This window comes from Vombatus ursinus, unplaced genomic scaffold (genome assembly GCF_900497805.2).
Source record: "Vombatus ursinus unplaced genomic scaffold, bare-nosed wombat genome assembly UNPS02014817.1, whole genome shotgun sequence".
NCBI classification, from domain to species: domain Eukaryota; kingdom Metazoa; phylum Chordata; class Mammalia; order Diprotodontia; family Vombatidae; genus Vombatus; species Vombatus ursinus.
The window spans coordinates 8,137,880-8,157,635 of record NW_020954595.1 but is presented as its reverse complement, the minus strand read 5'-3'; the positions used below and the strand labels follow the sequence as shown (position 1 = coordinate 8,157,635).

At 41.7% G+C, this 19,756-nt stretch overlaps 1 protein-coding gene across 5 annotated transcripts in view; it reads right to left on the bottom strand.

Moving 5' to 3' along the window:
* Positions 1 to 6,252: 6,252 nt before the first annotated feature.
* SUGCT (succinyl-CoA:glutarate-CoA transferase) overlaps positions 6,253 to 19,756 on the bottom strand; it is a 629,460-nt gene continuing 615,956 nt past the window's right edge. For 4 of the 5 annotated variants that reach the window (XM_027835947.1, XM_027835950.1, XM_027835951.1 and 1 more), the window contains one exon: positions 6,253 to 7,507. In XM_027835947.1, coding sequence (XP_027691748.1) covers positions 7,344 to 7,507 — 164 coding nt within the window. In that variant the 3' untranslated portion in view covers positions 6,253 to 7,343. The remainder of the gene's footprint in view (positions 7,508 to 19,756) is intronic. The other variant, XM_027835948.1, reaches the window with a different exon arrangement.

Below are 19,756 nucleotides of genomic sequence, written 5' to 3'. Positions count from 1 at the left end.
GAAGGAAGGAGGTAGGCAGGGAGGGAGGAGGCTGTCATCAAGAAGCATTTATTAACATCATACTTTGTGCCAGCCACATAGTTGGGGATGCAAAGGCAAAAGCAGTTTCTGCCCTCGAGGAACTCATAATCTAATGGGGGAGATGGGAGGAATCTGATATCTGGGGCCTTACCTGACTTGTCTATGTACAAGTGTTTGATACTCCGGCCTGAACAGATGACCTGGGGCTCACAGACCAGCCAGGTTGTCTCCAGAGCCAGGCACTTTGCCATGTGACTTGAGCCAAGAGCATCCCTCCAGTTCAAAGTTCCTCTCAATCTAGGAAGTATTACGTAAATGTTATTATTGTTATTATTATTATTATTATTACAGTCTTCCTTCATGGCTTCCACAGATGCTCCTCCATTCATCCAGAACCTTCCTTCTCTCTGTACCCAATACTTTAGAGTTATTGTCGAAGTGGTGGATGAGACAGAAGATGGGAAGATTTGAGATTTTGTCCTTCTATGGGGCTTTGTCAATGAAAGGCCAAGAAGTAGACCAGAGGGAATCTGGCCAGATCAGCCACAGATATCAGATACCTTGAGGTCCAATCAACCAGCATCAGTTGCAGCTTCTATTCTTGGTGAGGTCATCAGCCCCTCCTCATTTTGCCTTCCTGTTGGGGGCCAGAGAGGGCAAAAGGACACAAACATGGCACCAGGGGAAAGCAAGGCCTTGGGTATCCCCAGGTCTCTTGAAGCAACAAAGCCCAGAGGCTGAGAGAGCTGTCCTAGGAGTCATCACCATCATGACAGACACTGAGACATCCTCTGAGAGTCATTGAAGGCAGAGGTCCTAAGTTCTTTAATACTTCCTAAAAATTCCCATGGTGAGTGGCAGTATGAGGCAGTGAGAAAAGCACCAAACCTGGATTTAGTAGAGAAATGGGTTCAAATGACCCTCTAACCCTCTGACACTGATTAGGGAGCAGGTGACTTTGCCTCAGCCTCAGTTACTCATCTATAAAATAGGGATAATCATAGTAACCATGGGACCCTGGTCAGGTTCTTTCTCTCAGTGTCCCCAGCTCAGTCTCTATTACTCAAAGTTAGCAGAATGGGTGGCATTCTGCATTGGGAGAGGGACTTTCTTTCCTGGGAGCTCTTTGCACCAATGAAATCTCCCATGAAGGCCAAATATAAAAAGGTGGGTTGTTCTGGCCTCATAAGAACTGAGGTGGGGATGGAATGAGAAAATTGATCTAAAGTATTTGAATGTTAGCTATTATGGTCATAATATGCCATCCAATCTGTTTCCAAGCCTTGACCTCTGGAATTTCTGTCTCCAGCATCTGTCCTCTACTTTCCACTCCTACCCCCATTCTCAATTCCGTTCCTTCCTTGACTTCCTCAGCATCTAATGCCTTCCCCACTCCCTCTCAGATATCGCCTTCTATTTTGTAGACCTTGTGCTGTCACCCTCATTAAAAACATGACCTACTTGAGGGCAGAGGTTGGCTTCTTGTTATCTCTCTATGCCCAGCATCAAGAACTGTGCCTGGTATACAGCAGGTGCTTAATAAATTCTTATTGGTTGGTTGAATTCATTTCGACAAAGATTGAGTAACTCGACTGTATTTTCAGGACTGTGATAGAGCCTAGAGATCAAAGACATAAAGGAAACAGTCCCTACCCTCAAGGAGCTTATATTCTCCTAGAAGTGTGGGGAGACCAGGAGGACCATCTAGTCCAACTGATACTTTTCCAACACAGCCAACAAGAAGTCACCCAACCTTTCAAGGACTGAAGACCTCTGGGGCAGCTCGGCGGCGCCACAGTGGATAGAGCACCGGGCTTGGATTCAAGATGACATCTTCCTGGGTTCAAATCTGGCCTCAGACACTGACTAGTTCGGTGATCTTTGTCAAGTCACTTCACCATGTTTGCCTCAGTTTCCTCCTCTGTGAAATGATTTGGAGAAGGAAATGGCAAACCACTCCAGTATCACTGCCAAGAAAACCCCGAAATGGGGTCACAGAGAGTCAGACATGACTGAAAAATGACTCAATAACAAAAAAGAGAGATAAACTGCAACTCAGAATAGGCAATTGCAAAGTTAAGGTTTAAGAGGGAGGGAGCATCAATAATTGGAGAAATCACAAAGAGCCTCCGGCAATAGGTGGCAGCTGGGCTGTGCTCTGAAGTTAACCCGCAATTCTAAAGAGAGTAGGTCACTCTCCAGCTGCAAAGCCCACAATGGCTGCCCATAACCTTCTCCATAAAGTCTGAACTCCCTAACTGGGCAGTCCAAGATCTCCACGTGTTACTTCCTTCTCCACCCTTGTTTATTTTACACTGCTCTTCAAGCATCCTTTACTACAGTAACTTCCCTTCCTGAACAGTACCTGCACTTTCCTACCTCCTTGTCTTTGGCTAGACTGTTCTCTGTGCCTGAGTTAGAACACAGCATCGCAGATGGAGAGCTGGAATGAACTTCAGAGACCGCTTAGCCCAACCCTCTTATTTTGTAAATGAGGAAACTGAGGCCCAGGCGTGGTAAGTGACTTTCTTAAGGTCATTCAAATGGTAGTTGGTAGGGTTAGAGTTCCTCTCCTATTCTCATGGATACGGTATGTGCACACACACACACACACACACACAGACACACACACACACACACACACACACATACACAGATATGCACACAGATCACTATGAAACAAAATAATCCATCAAAAGAAGAAAGTGCTGAAAGAGGATGATGAGTGCCCTCCTTTCAAGCCTGGGCACCATAAGCCTTCTCTTTCAGTCTCCTCTCCCTCTAAATTCCACTGACATAATTCATTCAACCTCTGTGCAGCTCTAACAACAATACTATTATTATTACTACTAATGATAATAATAATAATTAGAATTTTTAAAGTGCTTTAAGACTGACCAAGTACTTCACAAATATCACCTCATTTGATCCTCACAACAATGCTGGGAATTTGGTGCTATTATGATGTTCATTTTACAGATGGGGAAACTGAGGCAGAGGTTGAGTGACTTGCCCAGGGTCACACAGATAGAAAGTGTCTCAGATGAGACACTTTTTATAAATATAAATTTATATTTTCCTGCCTCAGGGCCCAGCTCTCTGTTCACTCTGCCATCTAGCTTTGTCTAATTGTTAGGAAGTTTTCCCCTCACATTAAATCTATTTTGGTCTTTTTCCAGTTTCCACTGTTGCTCCTGGTTCTTCCCTGAGGAGCCAAGTAGAACACGTCTAACCTCTCTTCCATATGACAGATTTTCATGGTCTCCTCAAACCCTCCCCAGAAAGTCTTCTCCTCTTCAGGATATAGGGCCCTAGGTCCTCCAGCTATCTTCATGTGCCATCCTTCTCCTCCTCCTTTAGATGTGTTCCAGCTTATGAATGCCCTTATGAAAACATGGCACCTGGAATAGAACATGCCCCTCCAGTTGGGGACTGACCAGGGCAGAGTGCAGTGGGACTGTCCTATGTCATCTTGGTAGGACCTTCAGAGCCTGACCTCTGCAGTCATAGCTTTCTTTTCCTAAGGCCACCGCCACTTTGCAATGGCTCAGGACTTTGGTTCCTGGGCTTTGAAGATAGAATAACTTTAAAACCCTAATCGTGAAATAGTGAAAAGTTAGGACCCACAAACAGAGGGTCCTAGGTCTGAAATGACCTCCACTTCTCTTCCAAGGGACAATTAACCCCGCTTCTTATGCTGGAAGGTTAATCTTTACTGGGAAAAAAAGAAAGCACCATCTGCTTAACAGGAAAATTCAAGGAGTAGAATCTTGGGAAAATGAAAGGAGAAATCCCAGCTCTCCTTCTATCCACCCTGAATAGGCTTAACTAAAGTTTTTTTTGTTTGTTTGTTTGTTTGTTCGTTTGTAAGGGTAGAAGGGAAAATTATCTAATTCATAAACTGCCAGAGTCAGAAAGAACCTGAAGGATCATTTAACCCAGTTATTTTGCAGATGAACGAAATGAGGCCCAGAAAGGTCAAGATGAAGGTCATGAGACCAGCCTAGCACCCAGATCTCCCTCCTCCATGGCCATGTCTCACCCCACCATCTCACGGTCACTCTTGGCAAAAGCTAGAACAAACCTATCTGACGGAAGGCCTTGGAGAGAGCAGAGCTTGGGCACAGTGTCTTATCTATGAATTCAATATTTGGAGATGGGGAGAAAATGACTCCTTGTTAATGCAAAAACAACCCATGGGCCCCTTGATAAGGGGTGAGGCTGCACACATTCCATTGAATAGCATTTATCTGGAAACTTGGCCGCAGCGGGTTCTCTTGCCAAGTCTATTCTCCACTGGTGTCCGTGATTCCCTTGTGTGCTGCTGGATCAGATGTTTGTCACGGAGTCCTCGCAGAGAGTTGGAGGCATGTTGCCTGACCCTTCCCTCATGAGAATGACTCCAATGAGAGCATCTGGGAATTGCAGCACTGGTTTTGCTAGAGAATGGCAGTCTTCAGGTGGCCTTTGCGAGCCCCTTCTCCATTTGGGATGAACAGTGATCTCTTGAACTGAACTGACCCTGGGGGATGAAGGGGTAGCCTGGATGGCCTCTAAAGTCCCTTCCCACTCTGGATCTATTATCCTATGGCCTATGTGGAGCTGTTTCTCCAAAGCAAAGAGATTGACTAATGAATCAATGTCCTGGGCTGCCTTCTGGAAGAGAACTCATTATCAGGATGAAACATGGTTGCCTTGATTTTCAAGATGAGCTGATGAATTCTTACATGATCCCCCAACACAGACACAATGCCCATTTGCATAGACATGGAGATGTCATCTAAAATGGCTGCTCCTAAGACCTTGTCTTCTAACCCTCATCTGTTTAGATGACCATCAGCACAATGCCTTTTGGGGTCCTGTAATGACACTGAGGTCTGCCCAGAATGGGCCAAGGAGGGATTCAGCAGCTCAAGATGTGTGTGCAGAGAGGAGCAGTGATGGAGTCCTTTACTCAAAGTGTGAAAGGTTTAGATATTTACCTGTGCCAGATGAAGGTATGTGGCACTTACACTGGAAAATCTGGTAACCAATCAGTCAGTCAACAAGTTTTTATTTAGTGCTTACTATATGCCAGGCATTGTTCTAAGCACTGGGATACAAAGAAAAGAAAAACATGGTCTTTTCGCTTGAGGAGCTCACATTATTAATGGTAATGGTGAATGAAACAAGATATCCAGGGGCACTTGTAAGGGAGGAGCTGACCTTTTGCAGAGGCTGAGGTACCTGGTCTCATAGGGATGCTCTATCATGCCATATACAGGATGGCTGGGTTCTACCTGTTTGACCTCCATATGACAGCAACAGCAGTCCTATTTATGTAGTTTAGGAATGCAAGAAATGTCTGAACTGAAATGGAGATCGGCCAGTCGTGTGGTCAATGACCCCAGTGAGTAAAGGACAATGAGTAGGGACAGCTTGTGTGTATCAGTGATATGTTTGAGATGTCAAGAGAAAATGAGGAATGCCTGAAATACATTGGGCAGGCCCCCATGGCAACATTATGGGAGGGAGTGACTAAGAGACACAGGATAGGTAGGCAAGGATGAGCTGCAATGAGCATCATTGGAGAGATGGTCACATTGACAACGTCACAGAACCACTAAAGTATTTGGAATTTGCAAAATGGTATATGGTTATGAAGCAATTCAGAGGCTTATCTCATTGGATCTTTACAACAACTCTGGGAGACAGACCAATTATTTGCCAGCCCCATTTTACAGAAGAAAAGAGTGAAGTTTTTGAAAGGCTGTTATCTGTTCAAGTTTCTAGGTATGGTGGGAGAGCCAAGGGCTTTACCAGGAATAGTCTCTAGACATCCAGTGATGGCACATACTTCAAGGTGAGAGTGCCAATCCATTTGGTGGACCCTTCACTTGGATAGGCAGCAGCCCCTCTGCACCTTAGGAGATAATCTATATGAGTGGTTGCAGATGAAAAAAGGAATTCCCTGGGGACAACCTTCTGACTGATAAGGCAGATAGAAAGTAGGCTAAACTATTTGTCATTTAACCCAATGAGAAGGTGAATGCCTTATTTATTTGGTGTTCTTGATTCCAGTTAATTACAGGGACCAAAGACTGGGCTTATGTGATCAGGAGAAAAATAATAGAGTCTGAGCAAGGAGCTAAGAAAGTGAATGGAATGCCAAACCACAGCAGAAACATTAACTGTAATGAAAGTTTCAGTTGCAACTTGAGTATGCAATAACATTTTTTTTAATAAGGAGTACATAACAAGCATGAAGGAAGGACTTTACACTCTATGGAAAAATATTGGCTAAAGGGCGACCCTAGGGACAGGGTCAGCCATTGGCCCAAAGCATCCTTCCTTACATGGCTAGAGCCTAGCTTGGCTGGGTGTCAGTCTGAATTAATGTTCAGGCCCACTTCAGGGCTGATGTTTCAACGGTTCAAGCCTTCCAGGACCCTGTTTACTTTACTTGTAAATTATACCCTTGAACACTCAGGTTTCAAGGGCCAAAGAGCTGCCAAGCTTGTTAGCAGTGGGGAGGTGCCTTGCTCCCAATCTCATAAGGGCCGCTCATTCTCCATTCCTCCCACTCTGGGGGCTGGGTACCGTGGAGGAGCCATTTCTATCCACACTTGACTCAAGCTAGCTTACCCCTCAAAGCTCTCCCCTCAGGAACCATGCCACCAGGAAGGAGCAAAGATTGATGGCCTGCAACCCATCATGGGACCATCAGAGCGATGCACCCTAAAGCAAATATTTACACAGCCTAGCCGGAGAGTGGGGCTCGGTTTTACAATGGACATGGGTAAAGGCCATGGTTTAAATTACAGATTTACAAAGGCTTCATGAGCACAAAATTAGGTTATTCTGTTTAAAATCAATCACAGAGCCTGTCATTTGCTTATTGCCTTGACTTCATAACAACGGTTTAAATGCGGGCTTTATGTGTGAGTGGAGAGCCGGGAAGACTCAGAGACTGCCAGGCTCTGTCCAGGCTCTGCTCTTCCTCACCCTCATGCTTGTTCCTGGGGCAAACACTAGGGCAATTAGCAGGATCTGAATGAGAAGAACATTTTTCAGGGTTGGGGGATCAGGGAATGAAATCATTGCCTAAAGATGACCCTGCAATTGCAGCATTAATTGAAAAAGGTTATGAGGTTTCAGAGGTATAAAGGGATTTAAGAAGTGACAAGGGATTTATCAGGCCCAGGCTCATTCTTGGGGAATTGATTATGCTTGCATTTTTATTTTCTGTAGCACCGGAAGAATGGTGAAGGGACTAGAGGGAAGAGCCATGCCCCCGTCAAGGGTGCTCAGTATGGGCTCTTCAGTAATGAAAACAGCCCTCCTCATTGGACTTCGGCTTGGGCCACCACTCCAGTCCGGAGCAGGTCACTGATGGTGCTGTCATCATAGCCCAGGGATGTCTTCAGTACTTCTACTGTATGCTGCCCAAGCAAAGGAGGGGGCTTCGGTTCAGCCATGGTGAACCCGTTGTATCTCACAGCTGGTCCTGTCAGAAGAGAAAGAGAACAGGAAGCTTGTTAATGACAAACCCTAGGAAATTAATTCATTATCCAAGTAGCCTTGGGCATTGTCAGGGAAACCAAACATTTCTCTGCTAGCTATAGCACTCTAGATTCACCAGCATTTGGGGAAGAAATGGAGTTTGGCATGCAGTTTTCCTTGAATTAGGTTACAGGTCACATATTTCTGCCATCTGTTGGTTACCCAGTGTACCTCTCAAAGCAATAACATGAATTTTAGCATGAGTAAATGGAAGAAACAGGGCTGGTCATGGGAACAGCCAACCCTTTCCCAGAAATGCCCTCTGCTTTTCAGGGCCAACAGAACCCATCTGAGCTAAGGCGCATGGGAGTATTCAATTAGAGCTAGAGTCAAACACAGAAGCCACCCAACCCAAACCCTCTTTTTAATGATGAGAAAACTGAAATCCAGGGAGATGTGATTTGGTCACTACATATCTATCATTCCATATCTCTCCTTCCTTCCCTGCCAACCTTCTGGAAAAAGCCTACAATAGACACATCAACTTCTTCTCCACACATGCACTTGTTAGCTCCTTTCAATCTGGTTTTCTCTCCTACCACTCTATGAAAAGCCTTCTCTCTAAAAACTCCTCTAAAAAATATCTTTCTAAAGTGTCACTAAATACCCCTAGACCTTTAGGCCACCCAAGCATCATTTACATCCACCCAAGCATACATTAACTCCAAGTCTTCACCCCTTTCGCTTCTCAGGCTGCATTTGGCCCTGTGGAGCACCCCTTCTTTCTTGTTACTATCTACTCATTTGAATCTGTAGTATTTTAATCCTTAACCTGGTTATTTGCAAACTAAATGAATACTCCCTGAGTTCCTCGAAGGCAGGGACCATGCTATTTTTCATTGTCCTATTACCAGCAACAAGTAACATGATATAAACAAAATGGAATATATCTTAACAGGAAGCAATTGATTACTACTGTGGTTGTCATTTATGAATCAGCTCTCTGTATACAGTCATATTATCGGTTTTTTAGCATAAGGAAAAAAGTCAATCTCAAATTAGATGAATGAATAAAAATGAGGCAATATGGTATATAAGTGAGGCAACTCCAGTATGAATTGTTTAAGCAAGCTATTTACATTAAAACTGAGAAGTGGGTAAAAGAACACATATTGACATAGATTCTCACCATTCCCTAAGAAAGTCTAACTCAAGTAAGTCAGTCACTACAACGAAGAGACCAGAAAAGCCTAGAAACTAACTCATCCAGCAAACACTGAATCTCCTTCCCAGCCACACAGACAACAGCAACACTTCTTTACAATAGAAACTGATTCATGAAACCTCAGAGGACGATGGAATATTATGAGTGGTACAACTTCAAAACAGCAAGAAGTAAAGAATGAGCTGACTGAAAGTTTTTCACAGCATCAAAATTAGGGAGATCATTACAAAGATATTTAAGGATGAAATCAAAAGGACCATGAACAGATAAAATGGAAGTGAGCTTTAAGGATTTCTAAAACAAATTCTTTCATTCATCAATGAGCTATGACATTTGAACTCCAGAAACACAGTCCCCATGTCTAATGGCTCAGTTAGCAAGAGATCTGTTTCTATGTCACAGGCAGATTCTACAATAGAAACTGCTCCTCGAGGCAGCTAGGTGGTAAAATGTACAGTGTTGGGTCTGGAGTCAGAAAGACTTGAGTTCGAATCCAGCCTCAGAACTTACTTACTAGCTGTATGACCCTAGCCAGTCAACATCTGTTTGCCTCATATTCCTCAATTATAAAATGAGATAATAATAGCACCTACTTCACAGGGCTACAGTACTTAATGCAATGCCCCATACACTAGGCATTTAATAAATGTTTCTTTCCTTTCTTCCTCTGATTGCATTGAAATTAAATGATAGTCTCAATGTCCAGGGGTTTATTTCAGGCTAAAGTAAGTATCAGTTTTTTCAAAATGACATAGTAGAAGCAGGAACTCACCTGAACTCTTCCAAATTCCCCTCCTAACAGCTTTAAACTAACACCTCAATCTGAATTCTTCAATAGCAGAGTCAACAAAAGTTTAGAATTAAACAATTTTCTGACCCAAGACTACTTGGGAGGTCAACAGGAAAAATCTGTCTCAAAGGGGTGGTAGTGGGACCCAGAGCACAGCACAGGCCACACAGTGGCAATGCCAGCAACAGGCCTTAGAGGTGACTGTGTCAGTGGCAGTAGCAGCTTCAGGAGCTACCAGCCCACAGACAATAAGGGGGTCATAAGGAGATTACAGGGGACCCATTGATGACACTGGCATCAGAACTCTGTCGCATTGGCCATATGCAATTCTGGGTTACAATATGAGGGGGGAGAAGAACATTAACACATTAGTGCTTGCAGCCCCAAGGGAGCAGGGGAACTGGCCACAGTTCCAGGAGGAAGAAGAGTGCTTATGATCACTCACAAAGAAATAGGACTCCAAGTATCAGTTTCAAGGCAGAAAGGAGCACTAGCACTTGAGGCTGCAAGAGAGCAGGGGATCAAGTCACACTTCTGGGCCAAGAGGAGCACTGGCAGTTGTGACTACATTTCCTCAATAAAGATCAGAACATAAGTCAAGGTAGAGTAGTGACCACACCTCTCCTTACATTGTACCACCTTGGAAGAACTGAAAACAGACCCCAGAACTGATTCTGAAAACAGCAGCACAAAAAAACCTAAAGCTTGGGAAAGTGTCCCCTCCACCCCAGGAGCGGGGTCCAACTTTAACATAAAGTTAAAAGTCAAAAAATAAACTAGAAAAATGAGTAAAAAAGAAAAATCTAACCATAAAATGTTACTATTGTGACAGGGAAGATCAATATACAAACTCAGAATAAGACAACAATGTGAAAATAATTACAAGCAAAGCCTCAAAGTGAAAAAATGTGAACTGAACATAAGCCCAACAAGAATTCCCAGTAGACCTCAAAAAGGATTTTCAAAATCAAAGAGGTAGAAGAAAAAAATGGGGAAAAATGAAAGTGATGCAAGAAAACTATGAAAATAGAGCCAATAGCTTGGTAAAGAAGGCAAAAAAATACTGAAGAAAATAACACCTTAAAAACAGAATTGGCCAAGTGTTAAAAAGAGGCGCAAAAATCCATTGAAGAGGACTCCTTTAAAAAAAAAAACAGAACTGGTGGCCAAATGAAAAAAGAGGTACAAAAATCATTGAAGAAAATAATGCCTTAAAAATTAGAATTGAGCAAGTAGAAGCTAATGATCCCAGGAGACATCAAGAAACAATAAAACAAAGTCAAAAGAATAAAAAAAAATAGGGGAAAATGTGAAATATCTCATTGGAAAAATAGCTGACCAGGAAAAAAGATTGAGGAGAGATGATATAAGAATTATTGGACTACCTGAAAGCCAAGATCGAAAAAGTGCTTAGACATCATGTTTTGTGAAATTATAAAGGAAAACTTCCTTGATTATCATAGAACCAGAGCGTAAAATGGAAATTTAAGAATTCCACCAATTACCTACTAAAAGAGATGTCAAATTGAAAACTCCCAGGAATGTTATAGCCAAATTCCAGAACTCTCAGGTCAAAGAGAAAACATCACAAGCAGCCAGAAAAAAGTAAGTCTTTGAAAAACTATGAAGCCAAAGTCTGGATTATACAAGATTTAGAAACTTCCACTCTAAAGAGGCAGAGGGCTTGGAATATGATATGCCAGAAGGCAAAGGAGCTAGGATTACAACCAAAAATAACCTATCCATCAAAACCGAATATAATTTTTCAGGGAAAAATGAATATTTAATGAAATGGAGGACTTTCAAACATTCCTGATGTTTGACTAGAGCTGAACAGAAATTTTGATTTTCAAATGTAAGATTCAATAGAAGCTTAGAAAAGTAAACATGAAAGAAAAACCATAAGGGATTCAATAGCATTAAACTGTTTATACTCCTATATGGGAAGATGATACTCCTAAGAACTTTATCATTATTAGGACTGTTAGAAGGAGTCTACATAGACAGAGGGCACAGGTACGAGTTGACTGTGACAGGATGATTTAAAATATAAAATTAAAGGGTGATATAATGGGAGGCAGTGGGAGAAGAAGGAAGGTGGAGGTAAAATGGGTAAATTCATCTTACAAAAAAGTGGCACACAAGGGAGAGCTTTTATAGTGAAATTAAAATGGGGAGGGTGGGCAATGCTTGAACCTTTCTCTCATTGGAATTAGTTCAAAGAAGGAATACATATACACTCAGTTGCTTATAAAAATCTATCTTACCCCACAGGGAAGTAGAAGGGGGGAAGGGGAAAAGAGGAGGGGGAGGGTGTTAATAGAAGAGAGGACAGAATAAGGGAGGAAGTGGTCAGGGGGAAAATAGGATGGAGGGAAACAGACAGTTAGTAATCACATGATGCTAATGCCTAAACCAAGAAGATCAAAAACACAGAGAGAAAACTATATACTAATTTCCCTAATGAATACAAATGTAATTTTTTTTTGCTTTTTTTTGTGAGGCAATCAGGGTTAAATGACTTGCCCAGGTTCACACAGCTAATACATGTCAAGTATCTGAGGCTGGATTTTGAACTCAAGTCCTCCTGACTCCAAGGCTGGACCTGTATCCACTGCACCACCTAGCTGCCCCTGATGCAAAATTTTTAACTAAAATATTAGCAAGTGGATTAAAGCAATATATAACAAAGATCATATATTATGACCAGCTGGGATCTATACCAGGAATGCAGGGCTGGTTCAGTATCAGAAAAACTATCAGCATAATTGACCATATCAACAACAGAAACAACCAAAATCATATGATTACCTCAACAGATGGAGAAAAAGCTTTTGAAAAAATACAATACTCATTTCTATTGATACACTAGAAAACAAGAATAAAAGGAGCATTCCTTAAATTGATAAATAATATCTATCTAAAACCATTAGCAAACATTATCTATAATGGGGATCATCTAGAAACCTTCCCAATAAGATCAGAGATGGAGCAAGGATGCCCATTATCACCCTATTGTTCAATATTATACTAGGAATGCTAGCTATAGTAATAAGAGAAGAAAAAGAAATTGAAAGAATTAGAATAGGCAATAAGGAAACAAAACTATCATTCTTTGCAGATGATATGTTGGTATATTTAGAGAATCTAGAAAATCAACTAAAAATTATTGAAATAATTAACAACAGCAAAACTGCAGGATATAAAATTAACCCACATAAATCATCAGCATTTCTATTTTTATGAACAAAGTCCCACAGGAAGAGATTGAATGAAAAATTTCATTTGAAAAACTGCAGACAGAGGTGTGAGTTGAATATGAAGGGATGATATCTAAAAACAAAATTAAGGGGTGAGAGGGGAATGTACTAGGAGAAAGAGAAAGGGTGAAGTAGAATGGGGTAAATTATCTCACATAAAAAAGGCAAGAAAAAGTTTTTACAAAGGAGGGGAAGAGAGGGAAGGTGAGGGGGAGTGAATGAACCTTACTCTCATCAGAATTGGCTCAAAGAGGGAATAACATACACACAAAACTAGTTATAGACATCTATCTTACCCTACAGGAAAGTAGGAAGGGAAGGAGATGTGAGAAGGGGGGAGGTGATAGAAGGGAGAGCAGATTAGGGGAGGGGGTAGTCAGAAGCAAAACACTTTTGAGGAGGGACAAGGTAAAAGGAGAAAGAGAATGGAACAAATGGAGGGAATAGGATGGAAGGAACTACAGTTAGCAATGGTAACTGTGAAAAAAATTTTGAAGCAAGTTTCTCTGATGAAGGCCTCATTGCTCAAACATATAGAGAAATGAGTCAAATTTATAAAAATAAGAACCATTCCCCACTTGACAAATGATTAAAAGATATGATCAGTTTTCAGGTGAAGTAATCAAAGCTATCTATAGCCATATGAAAACATACTCTCACTATTAATTGGGGAAATGCAAATTAAAACAATTCCAAGGTACTACCTCATATCTATTAGATTAGCTAAAAAGACAGAAAAAGTAAATGACAAATATTGGAGGGGATGAGGAAAAAGTGAGACATTAATGCATTGTTGGTGGAGTTGTGAACTGATTCAACAACTCTGTAGAGCAATTTGGAACTACGCTGAAATGGCTATAAAACCACGCATACCCCTTGACCTAATAATATCACTACTAGGTCTGTATCCCAAAAAGGAAAAGAACCTATATGTACAAAAATATTTATAGCAGCTCTTTTCTGGGGATAAAGAATTAGAAATTGAAGGAATGCCCATCAATTGGGGAATGATTGAACAAGTTGTGATATGTAATTTGATGGAATACTACTATACTATAAGAAATAATGAGCAGGATGATCTCAGAACAACCTGGAAAGACTTGCATGGGCTGATGCAAAGTGATATGTACTGTGTACAAAGTAACAGCAATATTGTAAAATGATCAGCTGGGAATGACTTAGCTATTCTCAGCAATACAATGATCCAAGATAAGTCTGAAGGACTTATATGAAAAAATGCTATCCGTCCCCAGAGAAAAAAACTGATAGAGTCTGAATACAGACTGAAGCATACTTTTTTTTTTACTTTCAAAAAACAAAATACAGACAATATAAAATACTTGGGAGTCTACCTGTCAAGACACGCTAAGAAACTATATGAAGACAATTACAAAACACTTCACATAAATAGAGTCAGATCTAAACAATTGGAGAAATATCAATTGCTCATGGGTAGGCAGAGCCAATATAATAAAATGACCAATTCTACCTAAATTAATTTACTTATTCAGTGCAATAGCAATCAAACTACCAAAAATTATTTTACAGACCTAGGAAAAATAACAACAATTTTTTTTCTGGAAAAGCATAAGGTCAAGAATACCAAGGGATTCAACAACAAAAACAAAAACAACAACAACAACAACAAAAAAAAAAAAACCATGAAGGAAGGCAGCCTAGCAGTATGAATCTCAAACTACATTACAAAGGGATAATCATCAAAAATAATCTGGTATTGGCCATTAAATAGAGTTGTGAATCAGTGGAATAGATTAGGTACATAAGACATAGTAGTCAATGACCATAGCAATCTAGTGTTTGGTAAACCCAAAGACTTAAGATTTTGGGACAAGAACATACTATTTGACAAAAATTGCTCGGAAAACTAAAAAGCAGTTTGGCAGAAAGTAGGTATGGACCAATATCTCACACTGTTCAATAAGATCAAAAAAGCAAATTAGTGGAACATGGGAAAACGTACCTGTCAGATATGTGGAGAAGGGAAGAATATATTATCAAATAAGAGAGAATATTACAATATGTAAAATGGATAATTTTGATTACATTAAATTAAAAAGGTTTTGTACAAATAAAACCAATGCTGCCAAGATTAAAATTAAAAAGGTTTTGTACAAATAAAACCAATGCTGCCAAGATTAGAAGAAAAGCAGAAACCTGGGGGGAAAATTGTTACAGCAAGTTTTTCTAGTAAAGGCCTTGTTTCTCAATATAGAGAACGGAGTCAAATTTATGCAAATACAAATTATCACCCAATTGATAAATATTAGTTCATCCGAAAAGTGGTTATTTGACATATTTCATTGTAAACTCCTCAAAGCAATCCTGTCATATGACATCTGTGAAGTTCCCAAAAATCTAATGTTAAGACAGATTGTGCAACACTCTGAGGAAACACTGATGCCCTCACCTAGCTCTGCAGTAGGTTTTATTTAAACAATTTTCTTTTCTGAACAATCAATATGCAATTATTAAGAGATTACTATGTGTCAGAAACTGTGGAGACACAATGAAAAAGCAAAACCAGCCCTGCCCACAAGGAACTTCCATTCTAGTCGGCAAGACACACATATAAATAGACATATACAAATACATGCAGGAACCCTCGGATGGAGAAGGCTCTAGGAACTGAGAAGCCTAGGAAAGGCCTTCTCTAGAATGTGGCCTTACATTGAATCTTGAAATATGCCAGAGATTCTAAGAGTCAGAAGGGAGGTGGGAGAACATTCCAGTCATTTAAGTGATGGTATTTGTGCATGGAGTGATTTTTAATTTTATCAGTTTTAGATGAAGCAAGAGCAGTGAGCATTCTTATTATACAATGAGTAAGTGGATAAATAAGCCTTTATTAAAAGTCTACTCCTCTGTGCCAAGCACTGTGCTAGGGACACAGAGGCCAAAATGAAATAATCCCACCCTCAGAGAGCTTTGAGTCTCTGAGAGGAAACATCTGGCTCGTGCATAGGTATAGACAACATAGGTACAGGTTAGATGTGAAATAACTGGGGGTGGGGAGAGGCCCTAGAGTGGGCTTCCTATAGAAGGAGGCACTTGAACTGAGTCTTGAGGAAAACTCAGGGTTCTAGGAGGTAGATAGAAGCGACAGGGGAGTACAGACTGGGCTTGCAGGACGGTCAGCACAAAAGCATGGAGCGTCCTACAGCAGGATTGGTAAGGAGATCAGTTGGGCTGAACCACAGCGTGTGTGAAAGGGAATGAAAAGGCTGGAAAGGCATTTTGCAGATATTCAGGCTGTCAAGAGCACAGGCTAGGTTTGTTCAGGGACCTCTACTTTATTTGCTTCAGGAAAGAGATGGGTCCTTCTCTATCAGACTCTCAGGACATTGGCTGATTGATAGTTGGCATTGCTATCTCCTTGAGTCAATGCTAGGGTCGCCTCTGCTCAGGTTCCATGGTGGAAGTGGTGGCCCGTTGGCTACGGGTAAATGTTAACTTGCATTGCCTGTAGTTGTCAGACCTTGGCAGACTCCAATCTCTGTCATTAGGCTGGTGCTGTGCTAGGTATCCTTTAAAAGGAAAACTATGCAAAGCCCTGACACAATCATACTCCATTTATTTCCACATGTTTCTGGGAAAAACCCCACCCCCTCCAAAAGACGACAGCTTCTGAATACCAGAACTCAAAAGCGGATGAAGCCCTACCATGAGCTCATATAAGACTGCCCCACCACGACCATGCACAGGAGCCAATGAAGGGATCTAGGTCAACTTACGGAGCTGACTTTCCATGGCCTCTACTTGATTTCTCTCTCCATTTTGTGTATGAGATGATAGGCAAAGTTTAACTGTTATTTACCTTATTTTACTCATAATATCTGCTCCTTTTCTCCAAAGGCCAGTTATTCAGGAAAATAGTTAATGTCAATGTTATGCTCTTAATCATAAGTACAACCTGTCTTTTAGCCCACAAAAATAATTTCTCAAACCATATTTCCCTGAGGAAGCCCTCAGGAAGCAGAAATCAAGGCTATATCTGAACGCTCTGCTGAATGGCACCTGGACCTTAGGCAAAGCTGATAAAATGCTCTGGGCTATGCGGGGAGTTATATGGATGGAAAGCATTGTTTTGGTTTGCTCTTATAGAGACAAGACCTCTGTCTCCAGAGCTGTCAGCTTGGCCTTCATACTCCACATAAAATTCACCAAAGGGGAAAGGAGACCCTTGGCAGGAATCCAAGGGATTTTCCCTGCTCAGAAGTTCTGCCGCACTCATCTTTTCTCATTCTCTCCTCTGCTATGCTTGATCACTTATCTGCCATTGTGTTTGCTCAGGACCTGCTTCCTTTTAAAGCTCCTGAAGCTACACACACACACACACACACACACACACACACACACACACACACACGCACATGCACATGCACACACACACATCTATCATGCCAGAATCCCTGGCTCACTGTTGCCCAAGATAATTTATTATTAGATTGGTTTCAAAGATTTGGTCAAATCTCATTTCTTACCCTCCTGTCACCCCCTTCCCCAATTTAAGAATGTCATTTTAGAAAATTTAAAATGTGGGGAAATATGTTCAGAGGAGATTAGAATGAGACTTGGCAGATTCCTGGCCAGCTGACTGAGGACTCTAAGCAAGATGGTAGCCTAGCCAACTGGAACTGGGCATATGCTAGGGTAGATAGTGCTTCTGAAAATCTCCATGAATTGGAATTGAGGCTACAGTTGCTTCAAGCTAACTATCTCCACTGGGCTTTTCCAAGGGCACTTTAAATCCTGCTATGTAATGAAAAGGTCAAGCTGCCCATATCACTTCCTTCCATGGGCAATTCTCCAGTGATTTCTGTGGTGAGTCTAGTCAAATTCTAGCTCCCTGAATAGCAAGCTCCTAAGTCTACACTGGAGGTGTGCTGCTTGCCAGGAAGAGAAGATTAGGATCCCCAGGAGAATTCTGAATTGGTGGAGGGAGACCGGATGGAGTATTTGGTGCCATTGTTACACGTACAAAGACAGAATGATTTGTGTTTGCAGTGAGGAAAAGAACAAGAACTGCTGGGAGCTCAGAGGAGGGTCAGCCCCATGTCAATGAGAAAATAATCGCTCTTTTTATGTCACCCTGTTCCCTGGTACAGCTGCCTCCCTACATCCAAGCTTTGAGAGGTCAAGGTGAAAGATGGACTGTTGAACGTTGGAAGGGGAGTCACTTGCATTTTAGGAAGCTCACATGGGCTAGGATGAGAAGAGGCTCAAAGCATGGCAGATCTTGTCACTTATAGCATTGTCTACAATCCCATACATGCTACCCATGGGCCTGGATAAAATATTCTCAGCAGATCTTAATTTTCTTAACTAGTCAATGGAAAAAAGAAACCCAGACACAACTGTTCACAATTTAAGCATTAAACAAAAGGTGTCGTGTTTAACATGACTGCATAGGTCTGTAGTGAGCATCTGGTCACTGTTCCCTGTATGACAGCCCCTGTTATACTTAATGACAATTATTAGGTCAGCTTCTACTGTTTTATTTTTGGAACATGCAATCCCAGGTCTATTAACCTCTCCTTATGGATCCTACCCTCCAGAACTTTAATTATCTTTGTGGCTGTATCTATGAACCCTCCCCAAGCTGTCTCTGTCCTCTCTAAGTGGTGGGAGGTAGACTATTCTAACTAGTGCAGCAAAATCATCTGCTGGGCCTTGTTCTGTACCTCCCTCCTTATAGTCCTTCTTTTATAGAAACTTCCAAGTACCATGTAGCCCAGATACCACCACCCTGACCTCCGGATCCTTGTTTTAAAAAATTTATGTGCAGCAAACCATCCCTGAATTGGGTCTTTTAGACTCCTCTTTTAAATGAACTTTCCTAAATTTTTTCCTCACTCGATCCCATTCTGGTACCTCTTGAATGTTCCTCCAACTTCTCTACTGGCTGCTGAGTTCTAATCTTCATTGATCAATTGCTGCCCATTACCCACTTGGTGTAGTTAGAGGCAGCTAGGTGATGCAGTAGGTAGAGCATCAGGCTTGGGATCAGGAACATTCATCTCCATGAGTTCAAATCTGGCCTCAAACATTTACTAGCTGCGTGACCTTGGGCAAGTCACTAAACCCTCTTTTCCTCAGTTCCTCATGTGTAAAATGAGCTGGAGAAGGAAATGGCAAAATACTCCAATATCTCTGCCAAGAAAATCCCATATGGGGTCATAAAGAGTCAGACATGATTGATTCAACTCAACAATGACACTCGGTGTGACAAGAGAAATGTAAAAAAAAGTTAAGATAAATGACAAAATAAGTTTAAGCTGAAGTAGTGTGGTGTGGCATCAAACATGTTTTTTGGTCAAAGATCTATGATTTTGTTAGTTGGAGAACTCCCTGTACAGAGCCTCTCTTCACCGATGTGAACTGGCAAGCTAAAGTCTTAGAGAGACGCTAGCAGCATGAGAGGCTGTGACTCGCCCTTGACCATGCACCCACATGTGTCAGAGCTGGGGCCGGGACACACCTCTGTCTGATTCCAAGTCTCTCCTAGCCAATGTGCTCTGACTCAGTCTGTTTCCAAGGTAAGTGCAGACGTTTATAGCGATGACTCCCAGACTCGTGTGTTTTGACATGGTTTCTGCCCAGACGTATCTTCTGATACCTTTAAACTCTCCTCCAGTTTGATGTACCAGGCAAACATCTATTGACCAGAGGGCAGAAACCCATATGGGGGTGCTGTCTGCAAGAAGAAAGATGCCCCTGGGGCCTTACAGAAGGAATTTGAGAAAGCAGCTTTCAGTTGTCCCCCACTGAGCACCAACCATTCAGGAGTCAATCAGGCTGTGCCTTTGGCTCCTTCCAGATTACCTCTACGACCCGGGGCTTCCCCTCTTGGGGCTCCAGTTCCCTCATCTGTAAAATGAGGGCGTTAGACTTGGGTGATCTCTGATAGCTCTTCCAGCCCTGACCCCACGTTCCCATGAAATGCCTGACTTCGGACAG